The sequence below is a fragment of the Myotis brandtii genome, unplaced genomic scaffold, assembly GCF_000412655.1.
Source record: "Myotis brandtii unplaced genomic scaffold, ASM41265v1 scaffold291, whole genome shotgun sequence".
Classification (NCBI taxonomy): Eukaryota; Metazoa; Chordata; class Mammalia; order Chiroptera; family Vespertilionidae; genus Myotis; species Myotis brandtii.
In genome coordinates this window covers 1,198,504-1,210,326 of record NW_005361118.1, presented here as the reverse complement: position 1 = coordinate 1,210,326, position 11,823 = coordinate 1,198,504, and the positions used below count along the sequence as shown (strand labels likewise).

Here is an 11,823-nt window from a genome sequence, read left to right as displayed (position 1 = left end):
GGTCTGCCTTCCACCCGCTCCCCAGTCCCCGCCATGCCACTCACCCCAGTTCCCCCGTTAGCCATCCCCTGATCAATCGGAGCCTGAGGGCCGGGGGATGGACCGAGAGGTGTGCACCTCGTGGTGACTGGTCGTTTGGTCATCATGGTTGTCACGGACACTGGCTTTTTATATATAGATAGATATACAAACTTTGCCTCCCCAAGGGGACCCCAAATGGGAAAAACCTTTCTCTTGAAAACAAACAAACAAAACAAAATCAATCCTAAAATCTTCTGAGTCTCTTTGTCTCCAGGTTTATAAAGGTTGCAGCTCTTTGTCTCTGCCTCTTCATGACCCTTTCTAATTGGAACCTTCCTTAATTTATTACCCTTGTGCTTTCCTAATTGGTCGCTCTTCTGCAGAGTATCAGTTTCAAAGTCCAAAGCCCACATGGTGCCCCCCTCTTCCTCTCCCCTTATCTTATTTTTAAAATATATTTTATTGATTTTTTACAGAGAGGAAGGGAGAGGGATAGAGAGTTAGAAACATCAATGAGAGAGAAACATCGATCAGCCACCTCCTGCACACTCCCCACTGGGGATGTGCCCGCAACCAAGGTACATGCCCTTGACCGGAATCAAACCTGGGACCCTTGAGTCCGCAGGCTGACGCTCTATCCACTGAGCCAAACCGGTTAAGGCCTCTCCCCTTATCTTGCAACATTTCTCTATCCTCTATGAATGGATGCCTTCCTCTTGTAACATTTCTCTATCCTCTGCAAAAGTAAGATAAGCATTCTGGTGTCTTGGAGCTATTTCCTTCCCATTACAAATGCATTCCTCTCCCATGAAATCCCCTTTTCCCTAAAACTGCCTGTCCTGTCTCTAAAATTCTTTTCAGTTGCTTTTGAGAAGGGAGAAAGGGGTCCTGGAACAAGGACAAAAATAACCTATTTTATCTGAAAGTTTTAATCTGTTTTATGAAAGACTTTAACAATATGTTGACAAAATGTTATCAGTAATCAATTCTGGAAGTTGGTGTCCAGATGTTTGTTTTATTGCTCTATATATCTCTGTATATTTCTGTATTTTCATAATATTCCTAACAAGGAAAAATCAAGGATACAGACTGTAGATTCTTCAAGTGGAAGGGTCAGCTTCAGAGAATATGTTTTCCAAATTCCTTTAGGATGACAGTACAGGGACTCAGCAAAGTTCACAGCCCACGGCACTGGGCAGTCTTGGTTCCTCACACAGTGTGAATGGCAGCCGCCCTGTGACAAGTGAACATGCTTGCTGCAGTGTGCCTCTCACTGGCCTTCAGTGCAAGATGGCATTTGTGTCTATTTACAGTAGTTTCACGACTGGTACAGATCTCTGCATGCTTCCTTCTGAAGAGTTTTTGCCTGGCTTGTTGGGATCATCATGTGTTCAAAATTACAATGATGTGATCCAGTTTCTATTGTGAACATATTGTGCTCATTCTCAGAGAAGCTTCAATGTTTCATTGCAATGGGACCAAATAAAGAATTTTTGGGAAGGCATGATTTACCCCAGTGAGGATGAGTAGCCAAGGCCTGTATCCATGTCAACTGCCAGACTACAGGAATGAATGAACATAATTTTCTTAGTATCAAATAACTGAGAATTTAGCAATGAAACAAGACTATGCCGCGCTATTCTCCTTCTTGTTGCAGTCATCTAAAGATCTCCTCACTTGTACATTTTAGCTCCTGGTCAGTCACTGTCTTCAACATTTTTCCTTGTCTAATTCATAGTAATTTCAATGTCTATGTGGCTGATCCTTTTGAGTCTTTAACCTCCTCTCCTCCAATGAGCTTATCCTCCATTATTCCTTAGGCACCCACTTCCATTGTCATTATCCTTCCTCCACCACAATGTAGGTTGTTACTGTGCTGATTTATGTCCTTACCCAGCTTGAATTCCATGGTCCATTTTGTGGTCACCCTCCTGCTACATCCTCACCTAGGAGAGCCTTCTCTTCTTCCATAGTCCTTCCAAACACCACTCCCTCCTGGCCCCCAACTTACTACTGCTTAAATCCATATCTCTGCCTCCTCTACATCCCCACCCAGGGAGCTGATTGTGGCATGGCAGCCTGATATATTTCCCTAGTCCAATTACACACCTTCTCTTCTGTTCTCAAACTCCCAAAGCTGCCTTTACATCTGCTCTTGCTGCTGGGACCTTGTTTTCCATTTTACTACCGAAAGAAGAGTAATCAGAAGAAAAGTTTCATGTGCTCTCACAGCCTCACCTACTAACCTGCATGTGCCAACCTTCCCTCTGCTCATTGGGTGAACCGTGCCTTAGATCACATCTCCCCATGCTTGCTCAATGACATTTCTCCAGCAGTTCTCCCTCTCTCCTATTTCATCAGTTTTGCCTTCTCTACAGAATTATTCCCATTGGATGCAAATATGCCTTAATATAGCCCCTTGTAAAATCCTGTCTTCACCTCACATCCTCTTCCAGTAACCCCCATATTACTCTGTTTATCCTTCCATAAAATCTCCTTGAAAGGTTTGTCTATATTTATTATCACCAATTCCTCTCCATTTTCTCTTCAATCCTTCTCTACAGCCTTTCTCCTTACTGAAAGGTTCCGAGTGGGCCGGGGTCATACACCTATGACATAAGGCCATAATGTATCAAAAAAGATTTTATTCCAGGCACCTGGGTGCAGGTGGGCTGAGACCAAGAAACACATCAGTGAAAAGAGCAGGGAGAGATAGGTTTTTATTAATTGTTGCTGGCTGTAAGCTACTCTGCTGACATAAGGGTCTGGTCCATCCTTAGTTCCTCCCATGCCAGGTGTCTTCTTGTTATCTGAGCTATGCTGTGCTCAAGGCTGCAAGCTTTCTGCAAGATATCTGCTAAGCACAATAAGTTTTTCTCTGCCCTGTTTTATTCTCTTTAACCCTTTCACTTACTGCTCCACAAAAACAACTTCGCCAGAATAACTGTTGACCTCTGGTTGCTATCCCAGCGATCATTTCTCAATCCTCACCTTCCTCTTGACTTAGCTGGCCAGTCTTTCCTCCTGGACACAGTCTCTTCACTTGGCTTCTAGGCACCACTCTTCTGGTTGCCTTCCACTTACTAACTCTGTTTCTGTTGTGGTTTGACCTCATCTTGAAGGCCCAGTGCTACAGGGGTGCCCCAAGGCTCTAATCTTAGGCCTCATACCTAATTATTTTATTTTTTAATTTAATTTAATTTATTTTATTTTATTTTATTTATTTGTTAATCCTCACCTAAGGATATTTTTCCTATTGATTTTGAAAGATAATGGAAGGGAGGGTGGGAGGGAGGGAGAGAAACCTTGATTGGTTGCCTCCCACACGTGCTCCCACCAGGGTGTTGATCAAACCTGCAACCCATGCCTTTGACTGGGAATCGAACCCGAGATGCTTTGGTGCTTGGGCCAGCGCTCTAACCACTGGGCAAGGGCTCAGTCTCATACCTTTTAATAAACACTCAGCTCTGGGTGGAGAGTCTCATAGCTCTGAACTACCCTCTGTAAAATTATCAATACATTCATACCAATAGTTATTATTCATGTAAGGACAATCCAAATTAAATTAATTCAGCTAAAAGTGTTTTCCTTGGCTGGGAATTTTTCAATGAGTCATAGAGAGCTTGCTTATATTTAAGGTTACAGATGGTATCACATTTTTTCACAATTTTCTGATCATGGGATAAAATAGAGATTGCAACAAAACAAAAAACAAGAAAGTTCTATAACATATATCAGTGAGAATGTTTAAAAATTATATTGCATATTGCATTTTCTGTTATCAGTTTCTTAGACTGTGGCTTTGGAACTTCTGATATTCACACCATTAACATAAGCTCCGAGCATTTTCCTCAAATCATTAAAAATGGATCTGCCTTATGACCTAGAGATTCTACTTCTGGGGATTTATTGGAAAAAACTAATTTGAAAGGATATATGCCACCCTTATGTTCATAGCAGTGTTATTTACAACAGCCAATATTTGGAAGCAGCCCAAGTGTCCACCAATAGATAAGGATGAAAAGCTGTGGTACATATGTACAATGGAATATTACTCGACCATAAAAAGGAATGAAATCTTACCATTTGCGACAGCATGGATGGACCTAGAGTGTATTATGCTCAATGAAATAAGTCAGTCAGTGAAAGACAAATACCATATGATCCATGGAATGTAAAGAACAAAATAAACAAAATTGAAACAAACTCATAGACACAGAGAGAGAACAGAGGGGAGGGGTGTTGAGAGACTGGGTGAAAGAGGTGAATGGATTAAGAAGTACAGAATGGCAGTTACGGAATAGTCATAGGGAAGTAAAGTACAGCATAGGGAATATATGGTCAATAATACTGTGATAACTATGTATAGGGCCAGTTGGGGTACTGGAAATATCAAGGGAACACTATGTAAAGTATATGATTGTCTAACCACTATGCTGTACATCTAAAACCAATACAAAATAAAATTGAAAGAAAAAAATATAAGCATCTAATAACTGTAATGTAACCAAGACAAGGCCAAAATATTCCCCTTCTTGTGACTACTCCATTACTGTTTCTACATTGGGGTGGGTATATGATTGATACAAAAGGCAAATAGCACTGATATACTTAATCTTATAGAAAAAAAATCATGGCACTGAACTCGCCAACAGGGAAAGCCATGTTATGTCCTTATGACTCTTGAATCTGTGGTAGTTCACTAAAATGAATGTAAACTAACCTTGTGCTTGTGCATTGTGTTTTGGTGTTTTATAATCACTGACCTATGTTATCTGTAAGTTTTTACAGAGTGAAATTTTTATGTTATGCAGTGGGAACCTCACCCAGTTGAAAGGGTGAAATAAATCTGACTGAGACTTTATGACTAAACTACTTTAATGAAGAAATTGAAAGATGATATGAACTGGAAAATAAATGGAGCTTTTGTAAGAATTCTGCCAAAAGATTTTACAGTCATTTTTTTCCTTGCCTGTTCAGGAAACAAGGAGGGAAGCATCATAATAAGGGGGAAATTATGGTGAAGAAAGTTTCAGGAGGCAGTGAAAACTCATCTTTTTCATCAGTACATCATGTTTCAAAGTTACCTGGTAAACACCTAGAAAACAAGCCAAAACTTAGTGACTTTGAAAAGAGAACATTCAACTACCAGTATTACTAAGTTAGTGTAATCAGTATACATAGTTGATCTGGATTTTTCAGGACCCAAAGTATTATCTATAAATTAGCTGCACAATTGCCAGGAAATTCCTTTGGTTTTAAGTGGTTAGAAATGTTCTATATATTGAGATGTTCCATTGTATTATTTGTGAGAAGTGACATTTCAAAATGTTTCCTTGACAAACAGTATCTCTGGGTGCCTTGGTGTTTTGAATATGCAATGTTTGAGTAACAGCATCAATTAATAAACCAGTCCAATAATTTGAAGCTTTGTTGAGATAATTCTTTAGAAATAACATTGTGTACCCTAGAGAATTGTGCAATTTGTCAAAGTTGATAAATATTTATATTTTATTAGGAGTACCTTTTCTGGCTTTGTTCGGGTTTGAGGGAAGAAAAAGCATCATCTTGGATGTTATGTTTATCTGATCACTAGTAATTGGCTGAATGTGAAGGCCTCAGACTTTGTTTTCATGACAGTTTTCCAATTGGCCTTTCTCTTGGCAGGTTCCCAAGGGAAAAGTAGTAGTTCTCAATTTCCGATTCATAGACCTCGAGAGTGACAACCTGTGCCGCTATGACTTCGTGGATGTGTACAATGGCCACGGCAATGGCCAGCGTATTGGGCGCTTCTGTGGCACGTTCCGGCCTGGAGCCCTTGTGTCCAGTGGCAACAAGATGATGGTGCAGATGATTTCCGACGCCAACACTGCTGGGAATGGTTTCATGGCCATGTTCTCTGCCGCTGAACCAAATGAAAGAGGTATTGATTCTACATCATGGGAATAACAGCAGTAAGGATGCTCATAGTTATTGAAGGCTTACTGTATGTCAAGCACTGTCGTAGGCACTTTATATGTATTTACTCCTTTAATTTAAACTTAAGAGAAGTTCTCAAACAGAGAGCTAATAAATGTCACCAAAACACCCAGTTCTTTTTTTAAAAGCCCATATATATTCTTTTAAAAATTCAAATAGAGATATTCATGGAGTGAAAATGTGAAGTTTGCATACACATTCAGTTATAGAAACATACCCTTTCATCCGATTGTAGTCCCCTCTTAGAAATAGCTATGGTTGGTAGTTCTCATTCATTTCTATACATTTGCAATAACTTTTTAAAAGTGTAAGTGTGATCATGTATTCATATTGTGTCACAACTTTCTCTTTTCATTTAACACAATATGTTGGGATATTTTCACATCAGTAGATGTGAACTCTTGAAAATAGAAACCTCTACCCTTGAAAAATAAATGCAGAGGGCAAGATCTGTTATATTTGCAGCCTTTTGCCTAAGGGGACTTCCTAATCTTTTCTTTTTTTAAATTTAATGGGGTAATAGGATCATATAAGTTTCAGGTGTACATTTCTATGATAAATGATTGATATATTGCACTGTGTGCCCACCACCCAAAGTCAAATAATTTTCCATCACCATATATTAAACTCCCTTCACCTTCACCACCCACCACCTTTCCTCTGGCAACTACTACACTGCTGTTTGGGTCCATGAGTTTCAGTTTTATATCTCATACTAGAGGCCCAGTGCATGAATTTGTGCACGGGTGGGGTCCGGCTGGCCAACCCTGATCAGGGTAGGGGGGGCTAAGAGGGGGTGGGCCGGCCGGGAGGGAGGGTCATGGGACATTGGCTGGCTAGCCCTGCCCCCATCGGGACCGTTGGCCCGCCACAGTGTGCGTCATAGTGACGGGTTGTTCCGGTTGTTTCGGTCACTTGGCTTTTATCCTATATAATAAAGAGGTAATATGCAAATTGACCATCATTTCAACAAACAAGATGGCCACCCCCATGTGGACATAAGATGGCCACCACAAGATGGCCGGCAGGGGAGGGCAGTTGTGGGCCATCAGGTCTGCAGGGGAGGGCAGTTGGGAGGGACCAGGCCTGCAGGGGAGGGCAGTTAGGGACAACCAGGCCTGCAAGGGAGGGCAGTTAGGGGGGGACCAGGCCTGCAGGGGAGGGAAGTTAGGGGTGACTGGGCCAGCAGGAGAGGGTAGTTGGGGGCAACCAGGCTGGCAGGGGAGCAGTTAGGTGTCAATCAGGCTGGCAGGGGAGTGGTTAGGGGGTGATCAGGCTGGCAGGCAGAAGTGGTTAGGGGCATTCAGGCAGGCAGGCAGGTGAGCAGTTGGGAGCCAGCAGTCCTGGATTGTGAGAGGGATGTCCAACTGCCCGTTTAGGCCCAATCCCGATGGGCTCCCACATTGGAGAGGGTATAGGCTGGGCTGAAGGACACCCCCCCTTGCACGAATTTCATGCACTGGGCCTCTAGTATATAAATATAGATATGAGTGAATCATATGGTTCTTAGCTTTTTCTGACTGATTTATTTCACTTAGCATAATGTTCTCAAGGTCCATCCATGTTGTAAATGGCACTATTTTATCCTTTCTTATGGCTGAGTAGTATTCCAGTGTATATATGTACCATATCTTCTTTATCCACTCCTCTATCTAGGTGCACTTTGGTTGTTGTCTCCATGTCTTGGCTAATGTGAATAATGCTGCAATGAAGATGGGCACATGTATCTTTGTGAATACATGATTTTGAGTTTTTCGGGTATATACCCAGGAGAGGGATTGCTGGGTCATATGGTAGCTCTATTCTTAATTTTTTGAGGAATCGCCAGACTGCTTTCCATAGTGATTGTCCCAGTCTACATTCCCACCAGGAGTGCATGAGGGATCCCTTTTGTCTACAACCTATCTAACCCTTGTTATTGCTTGTCTTGTTGATAATGGCCACTCTAAAAGGTGTGAAGTGGTATCTCATTGTAGTTTTGATTTGCATTTCCCTAATTGCCAGTGAGGTTGAACATCTTTCCATATATCTATTGGTTTTTTGTATGTCTTCTTGGGAGAGGTGTCTGTTCATGTGTTCTCTGCCCATTTTTTAATTGGGTTGTTTTTGTTTGTTTTTATATCATCTCCCATTCATTTGGCTGACTCTTTGTTTTGTAGATGTCTTTTGCTATGCAGAAGCTTTTTAGTTAGATATAGTCCCATTCACTGTTTTTGCCTTTACTTCCCTTGCCTTTGGAGTCAAGTTCATAAAGTGTTCTCTACAACCAAGGTCCATAAGTTTAGTACCTATGTTTTATTTGATGTAATTTATTGTTTCAGATCTTATATTAAGGTCTTTGATCCATTTTGAATTAATTTTTGCACAAGTGGACAAATTGTAATCTAGTTTCACCCTTTTGCATGTGACTTTCCAATTTTCCCAGCACCATTTATTGAAGAGACTATCTTTACTGCATTGTGTCTTTCTGGCTTCTTTGTCAAAAATTACCTGCTTATATACATGTGGTTTTATATCTGGGCTCTCTATTCTGTTCTACAGATCTGTGTCTGTTCTCTGCCAATACCATGCTGTTTTGATTATCATAGCTCTGTAGTATAATTTGAAGACAGGTAGTGTGATACCTTTGGCTTCATTCTTTTTTTCTCAGTATTGCTTTGGCTATTCAGGGTCTTTTGTGGTTCCATACAAATCAGATGAATTTTTGTTCTATTTTTTTTTAAATGACATTGGGATTTTGATGGGGGTTGCATTAAAACTGTATATTGCTTTGGGTAATATGGCCATTTTAACTATGTTGATTCTTCCAATCCATGAAAACAGGATATTTTTCCATTTTATTGTGTCTTTTTAAATCTCTTTTAATAATGCTTTGTAGTTTTCAGTATATAGGTCTTTCACAACCTTTGTTAAGTTTATTCCTAGGTACTTTATTTTTGGTTGAAATTGCAAATGGAATTGTTTTGTTTCATTTTATTAAAGATTTTTCATTCATGTATTTATTCCACAATCAAAATAAATCATAATTTAAAAATCATAACATTTTAAAAGGTAAAGGAGACTTGGTGTCACAGCTTCATTAATAAAACAGAAGTCAGTCTAAAATGCAACACTAAACATGTGTTCTATTCACATTGTGGAATATAAATACATAGTAATTACACATAAAATTTCACTAAAGATCTGGGATGAGGCAAATAACCCTTTGAAACAAACTGCCCAATGAATAGAGGCGTGCTGCAAATAATTTCTATTAACATTTTACTGCAAGATAGAAAAATCCCCAAGGTAACTATAAACGCAAGCCCCTCATTTCATGCACCTGGCCTTGACTTTTGTCTTCCTTCCTCAGACATTTCTAAATCCAGAAAGGCTTCTACACCCCATGCTCAAAAAGGCCATCACAAGTCCCGAAGGACCTTAGCACAGACAGCCGTTAATAAGCCTGTATGCAATCTTCATTCAGAACCTCCAGGGAAATCAAGAGCCCAAATCTGTAGAACAGCAGCACTTTTTTTTTTTTTGCACAATAGTTTTAACTGTGTAAAGAGCTATAACAGGCCATGTGCATTTCATAAGCAAACCGGAATATTATCTTGTTATCTTTCTATTTATTTTCTGAAGTTTTGTTGTTAGTATATTGGAAAGCAGTGGATTTTTGTACATTGATTTTGTATTCTGCGAATTTACTGTATTTGTTTATTGTTTCTAATAGTTTTTGGTGGAGCCTGTAGAGTTTTCTATGTACAGAATCATGTCACCTGCAAAAAGTGACACTTTTACTTCTTCATTCCCAATTTGGATGCCTTTTATTTCTTTCTCTTGCCTTATTGCTCTAGCTAGGACTTCCAGAACTTTGTTGAATAAGAGTGGTGAGAGTGGGCATCCTTTTCTTGTTCCTGATTTTAGAGGAAAAGCTTTCAGTTTTTTGCCACTGATTATAATATTAGCTGATGGTTTGTCATATACGGCCTTTATTATGTTGAGGTACTTTCCTTCTATTTCTATTTTATTGAGTGTTTTAATCATAAATGGATGTATCCTATCAAATGCTTTTCTGCATATATTGATAAGATCATATGACTTATCCTTTCTTTTTTTTTTAAACATCAGTGACCATCTTCCCATTGCTCCATTATCTTAAATCCCTGAGAATGTTCTTTCAAATCAAGGCAACTGAACAATGAATCAGTCAATCAATCAATCAATCAATGAACACATAAACCAAAAACAACTTAGAGCACTACCTTCTGAGACCAGCACTCAAACAACCATCAAACAAAGAGATGCTCAGCTTCTAGGCCTTTTGAGAGGTACAAGTGAATGTTACCATTTACTTGGCAATAAAATTTGTTGAAAGAATGTACAAATAGGTTACCAAAAATCAAATGAAAATAAATCTTTAAATAATTTAGTAAAATTTCCAGAGATGAGTCATGCATCTCACATCTGAGGGCCCTGCCAACAAAGATGGTGGTTAACCGCCAACAAAGATGGCAGTTAATTTGCATACATAGGTGCAATGTTGGGAGGGGAAAGGGGAAGGACGGAAGAAGCTGCCTGCTGCTGACGGTGATCGGAAACCCAGGCGGCAGGCAAGAGCTGAGTGGCAGGGCAAAAGGGGGTCCTGGGGGCTGCCTTTGCCCTGCCCCCCGGCCAGTGATCGGAGAAGCCACCTCTTCCCTGCCCTGCCCCAGAAGCCGGGCTGCGTTGCCGCCCGGAGACCCGATCCGGCCCCGAGTCGGGAAGCAGGAGGCAGCTCTTCACCTGGAGGCTTAATCCCAAGGTGGGAGGTGCCATTTTCTGTACGGAAAGGCAGGGGGCATGGCTAAGCACAAGGCGGTGCCATGTTTGCTTACGGAGAGGGGGTGTGGCTCAGAGCAGGGTGGTCCCACGTACGGAGAGGCGGGGGCGTGGCACAGAGCGGGGCGGCGCTACGTCCGAAGAGACCGGTGCTGAGGCCGGGTGTTTGCTTCAGGATGCGAGCAGCGGGAAAGGAGCATGAGGTAGAGGAGGTGCGGCTTCAGGCAAGTGAAGGAAAAGGGCAGGTCTCCCAGCCGCGATGCCGTTCCAAGCTTCCTGTCCCAGGTTTTCAAATGTAAATATTACTTCAGATGTTGTAGTTGCACGTAGTTTATCCCCTTCCCCTCATCTTGGCTGTTAAAGTCATGCCCACCCCCTGGGCAGCCAGGCACAGACGAGGTTTGGTTCTGGGGTCACCCCTTAGATTTTAAGCGGCTGCTACACTTGGTCGATAGGAAGAGTGAGACTTTAGCCCTGAAAAGACGGAAGGCTTGGGGCAGACGGTTCCCTCGAGGGCTCAGCCCGCTTTCAGGCCATAGGCACAGGGAACATCCAGGGCAGCCCCCGGAGCAGGCGTCCATCTGAGCTCAGACGAGGCCGTTTTGCAGCCTCCCCTTCCTCCATCCCAGGTGGTGGGGGCTGTGACTGCCTCGAGGCTGCTCCCTGGAAGCCATTCTCCCCTCAGCCTCATGTTAAAAAGTTAAAAAAAAAAAAGGTGCATGACTCCTCACTGTGTTCATTTGTAAAAAAAAAAATGCTCTTAAGACCCCAGGCGGCGAGGCAGCCTGGCCCCAAAGAAAATATATGCACAACCCATAGCACAGACAACAGTATGGTGATGGCCAGAGAGAAGTGGGGGGCAAGAGCTGGGTAGAGGGAGCAAAAGGGGGGAAATAGGGACATCCTATATAATAATAATAAAAGGCTAATATGCACATTGACTGAACAGCAGAATGGCCGGTTGCTATGATGCGCACTGGCCACCAGGGGGCAGACACTCAGTGCAGGAGCTGCCCCCTG

General features: G+C 41.7%; 1 protein-coding gene across 1 annotated transcript in view; it reads left to right on the top strand.

Moving 5' to 3' along the window:
• Positions 1 to 11,823, top strand: part of PCOLCE2 (procollagen C-endopeptidase enhancer 2) — a 112,782-nt gene that overhangs the window by 27,669 nt on the left and 73,290 nt on the right. The window contains exon 2 of the mRNA XM_014542173.1: positions 5,689 to 5,944. Within this exon, the coding sequence (XP_014397659.1) occupies positions 5,860 to 5,944 (85 nt within the window). The 5' untranslated portion in view covers positions 5,689 to 5,859. The remainder of the gene's footprint in view (positions 1 to 5,688; positions 5,945 to 11,823) is intronic.